Below are 19,022 nucleotides of genomic sequence, written 5' to 3' on the forward strand. Positions count from 1 at the left end.
AGTTTCCCTACATGTTCTGCAACAACCTCTGTGACAAAGACTTTGTACCTGAGTAAGCACCAAGTTGGCTGGTAGGCCTTGTGAGAGAGGGACTGTCCAACCTGAGTGATCATCCAGCTGCGAATGGCTATTCTCTGGATGCATTCAAAGTAAGCAAGTTCTTTAACTTTTTTTGGACTTTGACATTAAGAGTACCTGAACTTCCTTTTCCAGCCCGTTGAAAGATTGCTCAATGGTTTGAGTTTTGCTAATAAAATCCATTCAAGTGGATCTATTGTCAGTCTCAAGTTACTGGGCCATCTACCATGGGACATACCCTAGACGTGCAACAAGGTAACGGTAAGCCCAAAAATAACCAGCAGCTCCTTCAGGGATTAGTGCCACATATATAATATATATATATATATATATATATATATATAGTTTAAATTCCATATTTATCTTATAAATAGATGGATTTTGTAATCAATAATGCTTTCATATGTTCCTGCTGTACCTCAGCCTTAGTAAAAGGCAAATAATCTTAGTGAACTGTGAATAATCTTGGCACACAAACACATTTGTCAATGTCCTCTTGTCATTGTTTACAGGAGTGAAAAATACAGCAATAGCTCACACCTAGTTTATTGCTGAACACAAAGTGACACAGCCATATTGGCAAAATAATATGGTGCTAGCCAGTAACTTCATGCATGTCTGTTTCAATATTCATCCAAGTCCCTAAATTTTGGTAATTGAGTCTAGATCTAGGATGATCAAGGTAAAATTTGTATTTATACTTACACCCAATTGTCATCAGGAACACGCCAGCTGTTTCCAAAGTCATTGGATGTGGGGATAAGTAAGCCTTCAGGCGTCAGAAAGTCATCTTGTTGGTTACCATTGTAAGTGCCACAGAGCCCACACAGTTTGCCTTTAAAGTTCTCATTTACTTTAACAAAGAGTTCATGGTCACCACTATACTTAACTTCAAGACCAAAGTCAGTCTGCACAACAACAAAGGAACCACTTAAGTGTATTAAGATGCCTGGTGCTGGGTTCAGAGGCAGTGAGACAATGAGTCCATTAAGCTAAAGATAGAGAAAAGGACAATAAATTAACTGTGGGAAAAGATCACCAGAAAAAAAATATTAATTTGAGCGCTGAGGGGACCATCATGCATTTGTTTTATTATAAAGCCTACCTCCACCACTTTAGATTTGCCCAGAATGATAGTAAGGTCATTGAAGCTGACCGCAACTGAGTTTATAGTTGTCCAGGTTAAGCTTCCTCTATGCTCATTTCTTGTAGTAATTGAGAAATACACACTTGTGTTTCCACAGGTCTCCACAACTGTATAATTACAGGCTCCTTGGAAATGGTATGACTTGCCATCAAATGTTATGTAGTGTGGATCACCATAGATATGGCAGATGGCAATATCAGCAGGGAAGCAAGCCTTAATTCCATTTTGTACTTTGCACACTTCTTCAGGATCACAGGTCTGAGCTGTACAGATCACATGATTGTTTCCTTGACATGTACATCGATTGTCACAGTCCCCATTCCAGAATATTTCATTTTTCTGTAAAATAAAATGTAGAATTGCATAATCCATCCACAAACTTATAATAATCCAATCAACAGTAAATCAACAATGGTTTTCCTGTCTTTTATCAGTGTAATAGGAGCATTATATGAGCAAGTAATCTGACTGGAGGTCAGTTTTTTGGGAACCTGATTATAAAAGCTAAGTTAGAAGAGAGAAAAGAGACAACATGGGCAGTGATTGAGGAACACATACGATACTGTAGGGACCTTGCGAGTACACAATAGAGATAGACTGTAGAAGCTTGAATGACACGGTCAGAAGAGGTATCATATATTGTAATGAAAGGACACACACTTTAAAGGGCTGAAAATGTTGTGTCCTAATATGAAAGGTTAATGCATTTGTATAAATTCAAAGTTCCTATGACTTCAGCTTTGCTACTGCTCTTGTTGTTGTATATGGCCTCAATGCAGACTTTTCTTTATATGATTTCATTATGATTTGATTCAGGCTTGTTACATTGTTAATCTATTGCTATGCAAGTATTTATAACTGTCAAAATACACCATTTATTGTGATTCAGCGAGGTTGATTTACTAAAAGCAACTAAGCTAACTCATAAGGAATTTTTATTTTGCCGGGGAATTTCTCCTTGACTTAAAGTGGTTGTTTTTTATCTTCATGCATGTTGCTCCCCCCCAGCCCCTCCCTTATACTCACCTGAGCATGACTGTTTCAGCGATGTGCATGGGAGCCTCGGCTGTCCCGATTCTCTCTCTCTCTCCTTATTGGCTGAGACACAGCGGCAGGAGCCCTTGGCTCCCACTGCTTTCAATCATGAATAGAGAGCGGGGGGGGGGGGATTGCGCACCAGTGCCTCCCAGTGGGGAACCCCTGAAAAAAAGTATCGGGGCTGCTCTGTGTAAAACAACTGCACAGAGCAGGTAAGTATAACATTTGTTATTAAAAACAAAAACAAAAAAAACAAACCTGTAGAATCACTTTAACAGTGTGGTGACTATTTCATTTGCAAAGAATACCCGATCATGTGCAAGAAAAGTAAACAAATAATACTTTTGCTTGCACTCCTTGTTTGATGTACAGATGTCACATTGACAGGAAGTAAAAGATAACCCCCCAAAGGGGGTCAAAAACAAAAAAAACACCTGGATTGCACAGGAACATGGTTCACGTTGCAGTGTGATTCTTGTGCAGTTCAATGCAGTGTGATTTTCAATACATTTGAGTGACAGATGTTCTACTGTACCTGTAAGCCCTAGTATTTCTCTAAGCTCTGGTGACAGATCAGGGCAAGGCATCACAGTTAGATTTAGTGGTTTAATGGAGATCAATTTGTGTGCTAAAATTACTGGTGCTGAAATTGCCATAGCATAAACAGTCAGAAACAATAAGACAAACAAGAACATGCTACTTAACTGTCGGAACGCAACCTCAGACAGTTTAGTCTCTTTTTACTGTTATGCTACAGTATTTTATTACTCAATAAAGGCTAATTGCTAATAACATGCTACTCCAGACAACTGTTAAAATCTAACCAATTGTAGAAATTTTGTGCATGTTGATGCATAGAAGATTCATGTGTTTTTTGTAAGAACAAATTAATTAAATCATGGCAATCTGCTAAAACTTTGAAATATGCATTTCTATTTAAAAACAAACACATTGGCTTTCTGCCATAACTGGTGTAGATGAGAAGTATAAGTGCAGGCCCATTGGCTGTCAGCATATGAGAAATCAGTTATGTAGCACCCTCTAGGCAGGTAGGTTGGCTAAAGGTAGGAGTTTTGCAGGACAGGTAAATTTAGGGAGGCCTGCTGGCAGCCAGGCCAACTTGTTTTGATCTGATCTGGGAGAGGCTCAGGGTAGCAGCTGGTGACTCACAGGCAGCATCACTGAGACCTCCCACTTCTTTCTAGAGTTTGCTAGAAAGTTCTGGAAAGAGAGGAGGAGAGGTGGAGCTGCCTGTGGTGTTTTAGGGAGCTCTGACCAACCCCCAACCTGGATTGTCAGGGGACAGGCCTCCTTAAATACCCTGGGTCAGCCCAGCTGGGGAGGAGTTTTTGAGTGGAGGAGCTGGAGTGAGAGGATGCGGAGGCTGTTGGGGCGTTGGAGGGAGGTCCCTGGTCTGGGGGGTGACGTTGGTCCTGGATAATAGGCACAAGAGAGAGCAAAGAGAGGACAGCGGGAGATAGCACTGCTAAGAGACTCCAGGGAGGACAATTGGTCGCAGCCAGGAGGACTAGTGAGTGAGGTCACAGTCAGAAGGATTGGGGGGGCATGTCTGAGAGGACTGGGAGCTTGCAGTCTGAGATGGGTGCAGAATCAGAAGCGTGGACTGTGGTGGAAGGGCAGTGGAAAGAGGCAGCTGCAGCCAGGAGGGCTGGCAGGAACTGAAGAGGACAAACTGGGATCAGTAGCCACAGTAGGCAGCTAGCACAATTACTTTTCTGCTACACCATTGGGGCCCACGGTCTCAGTCTGCAAAGGGCATGTACTGATGCCTGGCTGAGTCATTGTCAGGCCTAACCAACAAATAATGCTAGCTGTTCCTGGGGAATCACGTGATGTGCTGGAGGTGACTAGAATTAACAGTCTGCAGCAAGTGATCTGCTGGTAGAGTGAGGAGTAATGAGCTTCAAGCAAGTTTGTGCAGGAGGAAGCTGAAGGAGTATATACAGGGTGTTTACATAGTTGTAACAAAACCAATTACTGTTTCTATTGATCCATGCTGGGGATCCCATAGCCCCCATCCCCATCCAAGTTATACCCCTCAATAAAAAAACAAAAAACAAAGTTCACTGACTGCTTTATGTCTCGGAGTGCCTGAGAATGACTGCAGGGCTGGGCAGGGTAAAAGAGAAACCACAATTCTCAGGAGCCCCTACGGGGTATCGCTACAGTGAGAATGTCACAAATGCAAAAGAAATGTGTTTTGATTTTCTATTTAGACCTGTGGTCATCAACCCTCTCCTCAGGGCCGACTAACAGGCCAGGGGGCCCTGATGATAGGATTGATGACCACTGATTTAGACTACATATAAAAAAAAATCAAATGATAACCATTGATAAAATGACATGTCATTAATTACCTGATAGTATTTGCCATCATAAAAACATCCACATTCACTGACAGAAACACAAGTGTGTCCACTGAGTACAAATCCATTGTCACATTCACAAGCATCAGTACAAGGCTTATTGCAGTCACTCTGGGCACTCTGGTCCTGGCATGTGGCTGGGCAAGCACTAGCACAAGGATTGTAGTGACTGTTGGCAGGACATGGGATTGCTAAATAACAAGGACAGATAACAGTTAACTACATCATATAGTAATAGCAAAAAAAAGGTTAAGGAGAAGGCTTATCTGATCATAGGTCATAATTACAGCCATGGCACACCATGGAACTACTTGGAGGACTAGAAGAATCTAGTGCAGCCTGATGACACAGAAAGTTATGCAAGCAGTAATAGGAGTTGTCAAATACATTTGGATAAGTATATTGTGCTTATTGTTTGGGAAAACTATTAGAAGATTCATAGAAGATGGACCATAGAAAAACACCAAATGGCTTATTGAATCTACACTCATTCCCCTCTCCATTTTAAAAATATTTTTGTCTGGGTAGATCTGCTGTATGTTTTCCCCATGTAAGACCCCTTTCACACTGTGCCACTTATAGCGTAGGCGGTAAAATTCAGCTATTTTTAGCAGCGTTTTACTGTCAGATTTTCAGAGCATTTCGGCCACTAGCGGGGTGCTTTTAACCCCTGCTAGCGGCCGAGAAAGGGTTAAATCCGCCCGCAAAACAATAGCGGCGTTTTTCTGGCGGTATAGCTACGCTGCCCCATTGATTTCAATGGGGAGCAGCGGTGGAGGAGCGGTAAAAACAACGCTCCAAAGAAGCTGCTGGCAGGACTTTTCCTGACGCCTTTCACACTGGAGATAATGGAGCAGCTGTTTGAGGGTGAATTGCAGGCGCTATTTTTAAACGCTATAGCGCCTCAAAAATGCACATGGTGTGAAAGGGGTCTAATGCCGCATACACACGATAGGAATTCTGGCCATAAAAAGACAGATGAGAGCTTTTCATCGGAAAATGCGTCAGTGTGTATGCTCCATTGGAATTTAGCTGTCCGAATTTCCACCAGCCAAAAATTGATAGCATGTTCTCAATTTTCCAGACGGAAAAACTTTCTATTGGTAATTCCGATCGTGTGTATGCAATTCCGACACACCAAAAATCACGCATGCTCAGATTCAACTATGAGACAGAAGCTATTGGCTACTGGCTATTGAAATTCCTTTTTCTAGTCTCGTCGTACGTGTTGTACATCACCGAGTTATAAACGATCGGAATTTGATGCGACCATGTGTAGGCAAGACAGCTTGAGCCGAATTCCATTGGAATTCCATCGGGAAAATCATCAGGTATTAGGGGATAGGAGGAGCTTCAATAGCTAGTAAGAAAAATGCTATTTGACCCACCTGGAAGCTCTCCTTCAGGCTGGGTTCACACCGGAGCGATGCGGGAACGCCGCGAATCCGCAGCGTTTTCCCGCATCACATGCCTCCCGTCGGCAGTTCACACTGCCCTATGCGGACTGCTGGGAGTGTCAGTGAAATGTTAATGACACCCCCAGATCAGTTCGCATATCGCAGTGCGATCTGCAAACTCGGACAGGAATCGGATCGCATGGTGTGAACACCCATGCGATCCGATTCTGCTGCGGACCAAAAAAAGGGTCCCGTGCGAGTTTGCGGCGGGTGCGATGCGAATTCAGCCATACTATCTGTATGGCTGAACTCGCATCGCACAGAGATCGGATGTGATTTGCACTGCAGTGCGGTCCGAATCCCATCCGGTTCCCGCTGCCGCAGTGGTGTGAACCCAGCCTCAGGGTAACACCCCATTCATACCTGAGCGTTTTGTAGCTTGACGCCTGAAGCTACAAAACGCTGGAGGGGAAAAAATCCATTATTCTCAATGGAGATGGTTCACATCTCCACTCCAAGTCGCCTGAAGCCCTACGCCTGAAGCTCAAACAAGTTCCGGACCCTTTTTTGTCACGCGAATTGGGCTGATTTGGACGTTTTTCTTCTTTTAACATTGGTGACCTTTTTCCCTGCACAAATTCGCGGCATTTGCGGTAAAAAACACGGTAAAAAATGCCGCGAATTGCGGTAAAAAACGTTGCGAATCGCGGTAAAAAACACCGCAAAAAACGATTGAAAACGCTACGCTCAGGTGTGAATGCAGCCTAAAGGTTAATCAAATAAACAGATGGACAGGTATGTATAAAGCAATATTTTTTATAGGCTAGTGCCTATGTCTGTTGATCCCCTGGTAGGGTCACCTTAACTAAGTTACAATGTAAAATGGTTGAAGATCTGCATGAACAATATCATTGCTCTCTGTTTAACATCTACAGATTTAATGTGTATGCAAGTCCCCCATAAAATTAACATAGGTGATTGTGCCTTTTCTTTTAAACCAAGATGCACAAGATTTTCACAAACCATTACTTACGACAGAATGTAGAGTTTCTCCAGGCAAGGGTGACTCCTACTCTTAAACAGGCATCAGCATAAGCTTCCAATGCGTTACATAAACTGCCAGCACCAAGTGCACACAGGTCAAAAACACAGCTGTCAATGAAGCGATGTGGGTTGATTACTGAGTGACAAGCCTTGAAAGGACCATCTTTCATGATTAACAAACCACAGAACTGATTGTTTGAATAGAGTTCCTCTGTCTCTGGTGGACATGGTAGTGGAGGTGTAGGAACAATTGTGTTACATAATGGATCATCATCTTCTACCTTCCAGCTGTCTCCCAACTGATTTGTGTTCTGAGCTAGCTGTCCATTGGGCATCAAATAGTCATCCTGCTGCATGCCATTAAAGTTGCCACACATTCCACAGGTTTGGTTGAAATAATTAGTTGGGACATTCACGTCCACTGTATGGTCAGTGTCATAAGACACTGTGAGATGGAAATCTGTCTCCACAATAACATATCGACCACTTTGCTTCACTGTTAGAGATCCATTGACCAAGATGACTGGAAGATTTGTCCAGATACCATCCACCTATTAATAATAAAAGTACATGTTACATTTAAGGCAACTAAATGCAACTTTAGAATTGAAACTTACATTTTAGAATGTTCCAAGAAACCTACCAGAACACGACTAGGATTGTTTTTAACAATGGTTATTGTATGGTCATAGACATCCACCATAACTTTCTGTATTAATGAAACAGTTGAAATCCCGTAACGGTGCTCATTTTTTGCTTCAATGTTAAAATATTGTAGAGACGTGGCATTGGTACAAAGCTTGGAAAGAGTGTATGTGCATATCCCCATAAAATCATGAACTTCCTTATCAAAGGTGACATAATGAGGATCCCCCCAAGTTAAACAGTTACCAAATGTGAGATCAAAGCATCCAGGAACTCCGTTTGTTATACCACAGTATTTTTTAGGTGGACATGAAGCAGAGTTGCAAATTAAACTGCTTCCAGCAGAGGGACAGCTGCATTTTTTGGAGCATGTATCATCAGTCCAGAACTCTGAGCCTACAGGATAGTGCTTGTCATTATCCCAGCATCCACACTGGTGGCTTGGGACACATCTCTTATCATACAGGACATAACCAGGATCGCAGACACAGGATTCTGTACAGGGGAGATGACAGTTTTCTGGTGATTCTGGACTGACACAAGTAGATGGACAGGCTGTTCCACAGGACTCATAATGGCTGTTTAGTGGACACTTCAGCGCTGTATAAAAACATAATGGTGAACAAGAAACGAATTAGAAGAACATATCAAATTGGATTGGAACTTATGTTACTTTGTAATTAATGTACATGTAGAAAAAGTACTTAAAAATATGAGAATTATTAACATTATAATAGCTTCCATATTCACTATTGAGTAGACATACGGGAACACCGATAATAAAGCTCATAATGTCTTCACATGTTTTACTTATTTATTAAAATAATCATCCATGTAGTAATCAACTTATGTTTAAAAATAGTCGTGGACCAATCTGTCTGGGATTGGGTCTATCAAAGCTTTGATGGATCTTGTTCATAGTTCGGGGAACCTGAACTTTGAGGAAAATATCATTATAGTGATGGAGTGAATCTTTTATTCAATTCTGGCAATTTATATGGCTACTAGGCAAACTGATGCTATAAAAAAGGAATGGGAATCTGGGCACTACCATGGGGACCATGCACCAATGCAAAAAAATTAAAAAACAAAATACCATACAGCCTGGAAAGTGTCTTGGTGTCAATTATGTACAATAGATAATATATATCACTGAGAGGAAAAGGAGTGCAGGTGTAGAACTCAAATTCATCAAGTAATTTCAATGCAACCTCAGCCCTTTTCCATAGCGAATAGTCAATTGGATCCCAGCAACAGATGACACATCCATCACGATATATAAAAAGTAATACAATAAACAAAAGCCCTAAGAATCCTCTCCACAATACCAAGTTCTTCTGTTCCTATGTTATCAAGGATATGGACTCTCCTCACGTCCAGCATATACTGTATGTTTAATCAAAATATGCACCTGTTTGTATTTTAGGTAAGGGCATCCAAATGCTCTATACCTTAGGCCATTCTTTACAACATTCTCTTTTTTAGCAATGAAATCTTCCATAATATACCACTTTTTTTCATTTACGAGGATGCAGAGAAAGCTGTTTGCTGTTTTGTAAACATTTTTTTGATAAATTCTGGTGTCTCTTTGGCAGACTTTGGATGGAAATAACAGGTACAGAAAAATAGGCCTTGGGTGTTGGTGGTGACTTCCCACCATAAACCTTCACAGTTATCTTTGGCAAACTCAAGATTAGACTCTGCTCTTAAAAATTAAGTACCACAGCTGAGCTCTGGGAAGTGGGCCGGGAGCTAAGAGCTCTACAATCTGATGGAATAAGATGGCTGCTCCCTACTGTTGCATAATGGCTGCCTAGAGAGTACATCCTGCCATGTTTGGGGTCATGCCTCCCCCTCAATGTCCTCTTCTGCTCTATCAGAAACTCAAGCAGAGTCAGTGACCTCATCATCATCATCCCCTCCATCCTCGTCACTGGAGCCAACTATGCTGTGTCGCGGGGACTGCCAATTCGTTATTTAAAAGTGTTACCCCCTCTCTGTATGCTCATGTTACTCCCTTTCTCAATTTCAGAACCAACATCATATGGCAAGAGAAGCTGTGGACAAGGAGGCAGAACAGGCTGCTCTAACAGCTGCAGTGAATTGCAAACTAGTCTAAGCTTGGGTGATAGAGGATAAGGAGGATGCGAAGGGTTTAGTAAGCCAGTTAACCACCTCCTCTGCATGCTGTGGCTGGATAGCCTGGCCAAAATCAGTAAAAAAGAAAACAAACATGCCCTGCCGGAGGACGGACCACATCCATGGGAATGTCTGCCTTTCCTTGTTAGCCTCCCAGACATGATTGGGGGCTTATTACACAAATGTATTACATAATAGGAAAACAGGTGATTGGATGAACTTTATTTAATGAAATGTGTTTTTTGATGCACTATAAACTGTTTACAATTGGGGACTGCTGCTGACACAAATTTAAAAACTAAAAAAAAAAAATTATAAAAAAGGGGGAAATACAGTGTTTCAGTAACACAAACTGAGGCTGACAATTTCAAAAAAAGGGACAGGGGAATAACAACAATAATAATAATAATAATAAAAAAAAAAAGGACGCAGCATCCAAAAAAAAACAAAAAACTAAATGTGGTGTTTGGTGCACTATAAAATTACTCTGATTTTGGCCTTGTCAAATGAGGCACTGTCTATTTGTCAGTGAAACATACTGAGTGATGTGCAGTGCAATTTGCTAAAACGAGGCTTGGCTATTCTTACTAATAAACCTTACAGAAGTTATTAGTGTTAACAAAGGGTAAATTAAAGGAACAGAGATGGATCTAATCAAAGAGGAATACACATGGGTTTATGAACATAATTATCTCTATAGGCAAATCAAATAAAAACTAGCTCTGCTTATTTGCTGTAAGTTCCAGTAATTTGCATACTGCCTTAAAGTGTATGTATAGCCCACACATTTTTTAAAGTTATGAATAGAGTAGGAAAATATAGTCCCAGTAAGTTATTGTTGATGTTTCTGTCTTGCTAGAGATTATCCCTTATACTTCCTGTCTCAAAAATGCAACAGGGAGTGACAGAAAATCTTTCCAAAATGAGAGGAATTTTCCTCTTAGTGATTTATCCTCAGGATACTTGTCCCTATTGGAAGATTTCTCCTCATGACATCACTATAAATTAGGATTTCCCCATATTTGATCATCCGTACCAAAAGAGGGGTAACTCCCCCTAATATAACACAAAGTGCAATCCAAACTAATTAGAGTGTTTATCTCTGTACTTACGGCAGAAAGAGTTATTCCTCCAAGGACCTATAGTTACATCATGAGACTGGCAGGACTGTGCATAGGACTGAAGACTATCACACAAAGCATTTGGATCCAGGTTCAGTTCACACAAGTCATAGACACAGTTGTTGAAATAGATTAGTGGATTTACAATGCCATGGCAGTCTTTGAATGGGCCCTCCTTATCAGTAATAATTCCACAGAATATATTGCTGGAAATGGAATTCTTTTCATCCACAGTACAACTTGGTTCTTGTTCTGATCCAGGTGTGCAACTACGAGAAATATTTCCATTCAGTTAGTAGGAAAGTTGATTTGGAAAAATGAGGGACATAGTGTGAAGTTTGAAGCAGTAAGTCTTTTTTGACATAAAAATTGAAGTCATGAACTGGAGTGGTGGTTCACATGAGAGAAGATTTACTTTTGATTGTTAGAGAATGTATTTTTTTTAAGCATGAAATAATTATGTATATATAGGTATAAAAAACACTTCAAAACTGAAGTAGCTAATTAACACGGACAATATAAAACGTAATCCTTACATAAAGTGAAACTTCCCCCTAAATGGACAGTTTTATTTTAAGTCCTGCTCCTTCCTTCCTCTGCCACTTTTGGTATGAGATTTTTTTTGGGGGGGTTACCTAGTTTTAATAGGTACCCACTCCCACTTTCACTCAGATTGCCTAGGCGAACCAAACAGAAGTTTTCCTCTCCCCTTCCCTTTCCACAGTCTTCTGGTACATGTCACAGGTCCCAGAAGACTGCAGAACTATTCACAAAGGCAGCACATCTCATTCATGCTCAGTAGGCCGCTGGCTGTGAAGCCACATGTAGCCCGGGTGAGAATGGCGCTGAATCCCTTGACAAGTAAGTGTCCTTTTATAGGATTTTTTTCTACAGTGATGACCCCTAACTACCACCCACCTACCGTATAGTAAAATGAAGGCAGACGGGACCCCCTCTCATTCTAGGGCAGCGTCATATGACGTTGTCCTAGTGTCACTGCTCTCACGCGCCATGGTGCAATCCCAATCTCAGAAAAGAGCAGATGATGTGGCTCTTTACCCATGTGATCAGCTATGTCCAATCACAGCCAATCATATTTAAACACGGAAGTGCCGTTTATCAGCTCTCTTTGCTTCACTTTGACAGAGTTTGAGGTGAAGAGAGCTGATCAGCGTCATCCACTCGCAGGGGAGACTGTACAGATAGTCAGTGCCCTGATTATCACTGCAACCCCAGCAATGCCCATCAGTACCGACTATTCCTGCCACCTATCATTGCCCATAAGTGCCGCCTATCAGTGCCCACCAGTGCCGCATATCAGTGCCACCTATCAGTGCCCATAAGTGTGACATATTAGTGCCTCATCATCAGTGCCACTTAATCAGTGCCCATAAGTGCCTCCTGATCAGTTCCCATCAGTGCCACCTCATCAGCAAACATCACTGATGCCAGTCGGTGATGCCTTTCAGTGCCCATCAGTGCCACTGATCCATGCCGCCTATCATTGCCCATCAGTGCCACCTATCAGTGCTCATCAGTGCTACCTATCAGTGCCCATCAATGCAACATATTTGTGCCTCTCCATTGGTGCCATCTAATCAGTGCTCTTCAGTGCTGCCTCATCAGTGCCACATCAGGGCACATCAGTGAAGGAGGGAAATTACTTATTTACTAATTATACTGACAGAAACAATTTTTTTGTGTGTTTTTTGTTTCTTTAAAAAAAATTTTTTAAATCCAACGGTGATTAAATAAGGCTCTATTTGTGTGAAAAAATTATAAAAATGTAATTTGGGTACAGTGGTGCATGACCGCGCAATTGTCATTCAAAGCGTGACAGCGCTGAAAACTGAAAATTGACTTAGGCAGGAAGGGGGTATAAGTGCCATGTATTGAAGCCGTTAAGTAGATTACATTTCTAACATGAAGTAGAACTTTGTGCATATGGGGCAAAGCTAAAAGTCTACTTATCCTCAACCACTTTCTCCAAAACTGCATATACATATCTTCCCCCTATGTCACTGTAAATTCAATCATCCGCTGGAGTGAAGTAGACTTATTGTCAGTAAATATAAAGGAGACTGAACAATTAGTATGTACTGTGTATACTCAGATTAATGGTTATGGTCTTATGAACTGTAAATTATCCTTACTCTGTTTATATTGGATTGGATATTGTCATCATTGAAAAATGTATTTAATAGGCATCTGTGCTTGGTAATTTCTGGTATGATCTAAGACCGTTTGCCTTAAAGCAATGGATTAGCATGGATTAGCCATCATGAATTTAGTATAATTGACTTGTGATTACCTTGTGTCATTGTCCACCTGCCAGCTGTTACCAAGACTGTTAGAGTCTGGCTCCAATTTACCATCTGGGTTTAAGAAGTCATCAGTTTGGTTTCCATTGAAATTTCCACAGATTCCACATACTTTGTTGGCATATTCCCTTGGAATATTCACCACCACTCTATGATTTCCATCAAACCTCACACTTACACCAAATGCTGTTGTCACCAGTACATCATGTCCACTAAGGAAGATGTTCATGTTTGGATGTAGGGCTACTGGTAAGGCTACTGCAATGTTGTTCACCTGGATTCACAATATATAATAGAAAACATTTAAGATAGGAAGATAAAAAAGGGAAATAAATTAGGTTTTTCTAGTCTGTACTCACTTTGATATTTCTGTTCTTCTCCAGTGTAATCCTGTATCCATTCATATCAATGTTGACATAATTGATATAAGACACTCTAGTGCTGCTTCCTCTGTGCTCATTGACTGCTTCAACGTTGAATTCTGCCAGGTGTCCATCAACTTCACAGAGTTTAGATAATGTATAGGTGCAAGTGCCCATAAAATGGTGCACCTCATTGTCAAAGGTGTAGTAATGTGGATCTCCACTTATCTCACATGATCCTAGGGGGAGGGTGGGTGATCATCGTAAGTTTGAAACTGCTAACATTATTAAAAATATATTACAGTCTCTTCCAATGAAGATAAAGCCATTGGAGAACATAATACAAGATATAACAGATTGTAAAGCACACTGGGTGTGATAAAATGACCTCCAGTGAATTAGCCTACCTGGTGGTGGTGAGCCTGGAGTAACAGGTCTGCTTGTGGTAGTTGTTGTAGAAGTAGTTGAGGATATTCCTACAATAAAAGAAGAGAAAATGTAGAACTAAAGCTATTGCAGAATTAACTACAACTGCATTGTTGTTTAGGTAAATGTATTTACCTACATGTATTTATCTAAATAGCTGTACTATTTTGGTTTCATTACAAGATTATTGCTTAAAATATAGTAATGTACATTCACTTGAAAACTCCAAGGATCTAATTTAGTAGGAATTGCTGCTGCAAGTATTTTTTTTCCAACTAAACTTTACCTAAAATACTATGGCAGGCCATATATGATAACATTTCTTTCCTTCCACCAGGGGTGAAAAGAAAGAAAATTGCTTGATTCCCTCAACATAGGCAACCTTATGAGCACAATGATCGCTGCTAGCAGCAATAGCTGTCGGAAGTGATCAAATGCAAAAAATCCTACAGGCTTGTTGTACTAAAGTAGATTGATGGATCCACTTCAGTGTCAGGGCTGGCTTAGCCCTTCGGTCTCTGGGCTGGCTGCTCAACTGTTGGCTAATTGCCAGCTCTCATCTCTCTCCACAGTTACCAGCTGTTCCTGATCATGCTCATCTGACCTGCCTACTTAAAGCTGTCCAGCTCACTTCATCTCTGCCTTCACCTTGGTCACATCACAAGAAACCATCTCCTGCAGTTCTGTTTAAAGACTGGCTTGCTGATATCCCTTCTGGCTCCTTATCCTGCTTGCTGTTGCTCCATTTGGATTCCTGACCCTGACTTCTGGCCTGGCTGATTACCATATCTGGTTATTGAACTCTGGCCTGGCTGACTACTCGATCCGGTTACTGAACTCTGGCTATGCTTTGACTATGCTTTCTCTATTTACCTTTGTATTTTATTCAATAAACAAGTGTGATTTAATTGTACTTTTGTCTCAGTCTGATTCATGGTTTCTGACATTCAGTATCATCAGCCTGCCAGTACCTGCTGAACCAGTTGAGATTCAATCCCTCTATGGCCGGCTTAAGTTGAATACTGGTACTGTGCAGGTCAGTTGCTTTACAAAAGGCAAGTAGGCTATTTACTTTGCAAGTGAATTTTCACTCTGCAAATTAATTACCCCTTAGCTTAGTGAAAGCAGCAAAAAATCTATTTGCAAATTATACCCACTCACTTGCAAGCAAAAAAACAAAAACAAAAAAAAAATAGTACTTGCATGCAAGACTAGATTATGAAAATTAGCACCTCATTGACTAAGTGAAATCTTCATTGCAGGGGGACGTGGCCTGCAGCCGAGAAGATGGAGAGAGGCTCTGAGAGCTACCTAAAGTTCCTGCGGCTCCACAGCAAGCCACAAGTGCCCATTCCACTGCCCACTGATTGGGGAACCAAGGGAGAAGCCCGCACACCACATAAGGAAGCTAAAGAACAAAGAGGAACCCCGCAGACTAACAGAGTTTTCCACTCCAGTGGGCACCTCCTCCCCTCAAGATGGCGCAGGCGGATCACCTGCTCCACAGCTCAGCGACTAGCGTGCTGAGAGGCGCCCTCCTCCCCAGCAAAGTAGCTCCGGTTATCCCAGGCAGACTGGTGCTTCACCAAGGGGATTCCCCCTTCTGCAGCCCTCAGAAGTCCAAGAAGCGTTACTCCCCAGGTGACATCCAGGATGGTGAGCTTACTGATGATTTTTCTAGTGACTCCACTAGAGAGTTTACAGAGCAGTTAGAAGATTTTCAAACTGCAGATCTCTCTCTCGATGCAACCATAATTAAAGACATGCTAGTCTCTCTTAAAGGTGCCCTAAATAGGGACATGCTTTCCTTCATGACTCAAGTAAAAGTGTTTCAGCACTATGGAACAGAATGAGTCATGTGGAATGAAAGACGGGGGAGTTTGCAACTGCTCATAATGAGCTTGTTGACTCCCACAATGAGGCTGATGAGGAACTGCAGGCAATAAAATTAAAACTAGTGGTTCTCAAGGATCGTTCTTTACTATATAACATAAAGTTCTGTGGTGTATCTGAGACTGTACCAGCCTCAGATCTGCGGAGATATGTACAACAAATGATTTTCACCCTGCTACCTGACATACCAGAAAGAGAAGTGATAGTAGATAGAGCTCACAGGCTCCCAAAACCATTGCATCTCCCTGACACTTGCTTCCTGAAAATTGCTGCCCAACCACAACATCTCTTATCGGTGGGGCTTTCCTGCCAAGCTCTTAGTTTCCATCGCACCATCGCGATTTGTCTCCAGCTGGTTAAAAGATAGGGATTACTCCCTAAAGATATTAACTCTCTACCACCGGTATCCCCACCTGGAAGGCTATCATCAGGGTGGGAACAAGCTCCTGGGTGAGAAGCTGAGTATAACTCCAAAAAATTGTGCTGAGCCACATTTTGGCAGTGGTTTTTATGGCAACTTTGTGTTTTACCAATAAAATTCATCCCTAGCGGGTATATGTTTGTTGCTCTTGGGGAATTACCCCCTAAATGATGTTGTGGCAATGTTATTGGTTTTTCACTTTTCTTTCTCTTTTGTTTGTTACACTACTACCTGCCACAATACACTTATTAAGGAAATACTCACAGCTTCAACATATGGATCAGAACCAGCTCACCATGATCCACAAGACCTCCTCAACTGTAAGTTCTCATTCAAATTTTTTTGGAAGAACCAGCACTAGAAGCTCCAACCTCATAATTAAAATAGTACACACGAGCTGAAAATCATATCTCTGAATGCACATGGCCTCAATAGCCCCATAAAATGAAAACTCTTGTGGAATAACACTAAAAAACTACAAGGAGATGTACTGTGTGTACTGTGTTACATGCTAAAAAAGTTTCAAAGTGCTGTCGCAATCTTTATCTTCATATATTCACTGCCAACACAGCCATAAAAAAGTGAGGTGTATTAAAAACCATTAAAAACTCAGTATCCTTCCAGCTGCGTACTGCTATTTCGGACCCACGTGGAAGATATGTGATTCGGGTCTGCAACCTAAATAACACCACCTACACTATAGTAAATCTTTACACATCCAACACAGGACAACTTCCATTTTTGAAATCCTTACTTAGAAAAGTCTCAAAGCTGCATAGTGGGCTTCTCTTGTTCAGTGGAAGCCCACTATGCAGCTTTGCATCAGCAAACCCCATCTGGACTCCACTTCTAGGAAATCAGCCTATAGGCACACTCTTTCTTCATTTCTGAGAGACAATAACCTATATGACTCATGGAGGTGTCTACATGCATCAAAAAAGGATTACACATTTTTTTTCCATCCCACATCAATCCTATTTGAGAACGTACGTACCTCTGGTACAACATGCATACCTCTGGCACAACGATACCTCCCTTTTTTTTTTTAGAAACCCTCTACCAAAATGAGACTAACAGAACAGATTGCAGAATTTTTTCAACTTAATGTTAAGGAACACATGGACATATTTACTCTCTGGTGCTCATACAAGGCATTTTACAGAGGATTGATGTTCCAGTTGTCTGCGACAGAGAAGAGGTGTAGGCTGCAAGGCCTGTTTGACTTACTCAGCCAACTAAAAAAAAACTGGAAGCTAAACACAAACAGAATCTATCTCATCAAACCTTAAATGAGTTACATCAATGCAGGCTAGATCTTAGGTAGCTTCTATTAGTACAACATGAAAAATCTACAAAAAGATTTCAAGCTAATTTTTATGCCCAAGGTTAAAAAGCCGGACGTTTGTTGGCCAACTACCTCAAGGCTAAGCAATCAAAAGCTAAAATTTCCTCATTATTACATCCAACTACAGGGAGGATAGTTTTGCACCCTATGGAAATTTCAGATGCTTTTCAAACATATTACTCCAGCCTGTATAACTTAAAAGACAATTCAGAGACACCTCAACCTGCTTCTGATAACATTTCAGAATTTTTATCAGGCCTCGGCCTTCCATCATTAAACCCCAAGCAACTAATTTCCTTGAACCATCCTATCTCAAACCAGGAAATCTTTTCTGCCATTAAATCCATGCCAAAAGGGAAGTCCCCTGGCACTGATGGCAGAATATTATCACAAATTTTCAGGGTTCCTCCAGAGGTTGCTAAGGGTTCCTTCAGTTCAATCTTGACTAGCAATAAATGTGTGTTGAATCAGAGTTACCTGCGTGTTTCTCTTATAAATAAGTTAATTGCATGACTTATCTGTACTGTTTTTAAACTTTAATAAAAACTCATTGAAAAAACTCCATTACAAGGTTAACAGCCTAACATGTAGAGACTGGCTTGTGGATGTCTTATTCTGGACAGTACAGTGAGGCACTAAAACATAACTTTCCCAAATAAGTTTTTTTTTTTTTTACATTGATAGACTGTTAATGTCTTTTTACTATTTAGAGTAATTATAAGAGTGGTAGATGTTTTCTTACGGGTCGTGGTTGTTGTTGTTGTTGGTGGTGATGGTGTGGGTACTGATAAAAGAAAAAGAATATACATTTATTTCAGATTACCATACAAATCATCTTGCACCACACATGAACTGTTAGCACAACACTTTTGCTTACCTTTACAATATCCTGGCATAAGAGAGATATCATCCACAGCAACATCACTACGGTAATCCTCACCTCTGACTCCTTCAATAAAAATCTGTGAAAAAAATCAAATGACTGCCAGTGATGTCAATGCACAACTTAAATCAAATAAGAGAATCTTTACTAGTATGTCATAGCTGGAGCCTTCAAGTGTTAGACATTTGTTTAGCTTCCCTACCAAACAGCCTATGGAGCAGCCTAGGAACCTAAAAAATGGGCAAGCTGTAATAACAGAATGACCAGGGCACCATGTGACCAGGAGCTTCCAGGATGCTCAGTAAGAAAGGTAAACAGACAACTGTGGAAATTTGCTATGGCATAACAGTGGACCTTTGCCAACCTTTAGCTGAT

At 41.1% G+C, this 19,022-nt stretch overlaps 1 protein-coding gene across 1 annotated transcript in view; it reads right to left on the reverse strand.

Moving 5' to 3' along the window:
- The window catches only part of LOC143986721 (IgGFc-binding protein-like), a 284,689-nt gene that overhangs the window by 45,968 nt on the left and 219,699 nt on the right, over positions 1–19,022 (reverse strand). Inside the window, exons 45-55 of the mRNA XM_077485126.1 lie at positions 18,642–18,726; positions 18,507–18,548; positions 14,087–14,155; positions 13,677–13,918; positions 13,308–13,591; positions 10,988–11,265; positions 7,735–8,336; positions 7,081–7,642; positions 4,642–4,841; positions 1,184–1,564; positions 784–1,070 (exon numbers count right to left, since the gene is read on the reverse strand). Of these exons, the coding sequence (XP_077341252.1) occupies positions 784–1,070; positions 1,184–1,564; positions 4,642–4,841; positions 7,081–7,642; positions 7,735–8,336; positions 10,988–11,265; positions 13,308–13,591; positions 13,677–13,918; positions 14,087–14,155; positions 18,507–18,548; positions 18,642–18,726 (3,032 nt within the window). The remainder of the gene's footprint in view (positions 1–783; positions 1,071–1,183; positions 1,565–4,641; positions 4,842–7,080; positions 7,643–7,734; positions 8,337–10,987; positions 11,266–13,307; positions 13,592–13,676; positions 13,919–14,086; positions 14,156–18,506; positions 18,549–18,641; positions 18,727–19,022) is intronic.

The sequence above is a fragment of the Lithobates pipiens genome, unplaced genomic scaffold (assembly GCF_037356315.1).
Source record: "Lithobates pipiens isolate NorthernLeopardFrog02 unplaced genomic scaffold, aLitPip1_a1.2 Scaffold_18, whole genome shotgun sequence".
In the NCBI taxonomy this organism is placed as follows: Eukaryota; Metazoa; Chordata; class Amphibia; order Anura; family Ranidae; genus Lithobates; species Lithobates pipiens.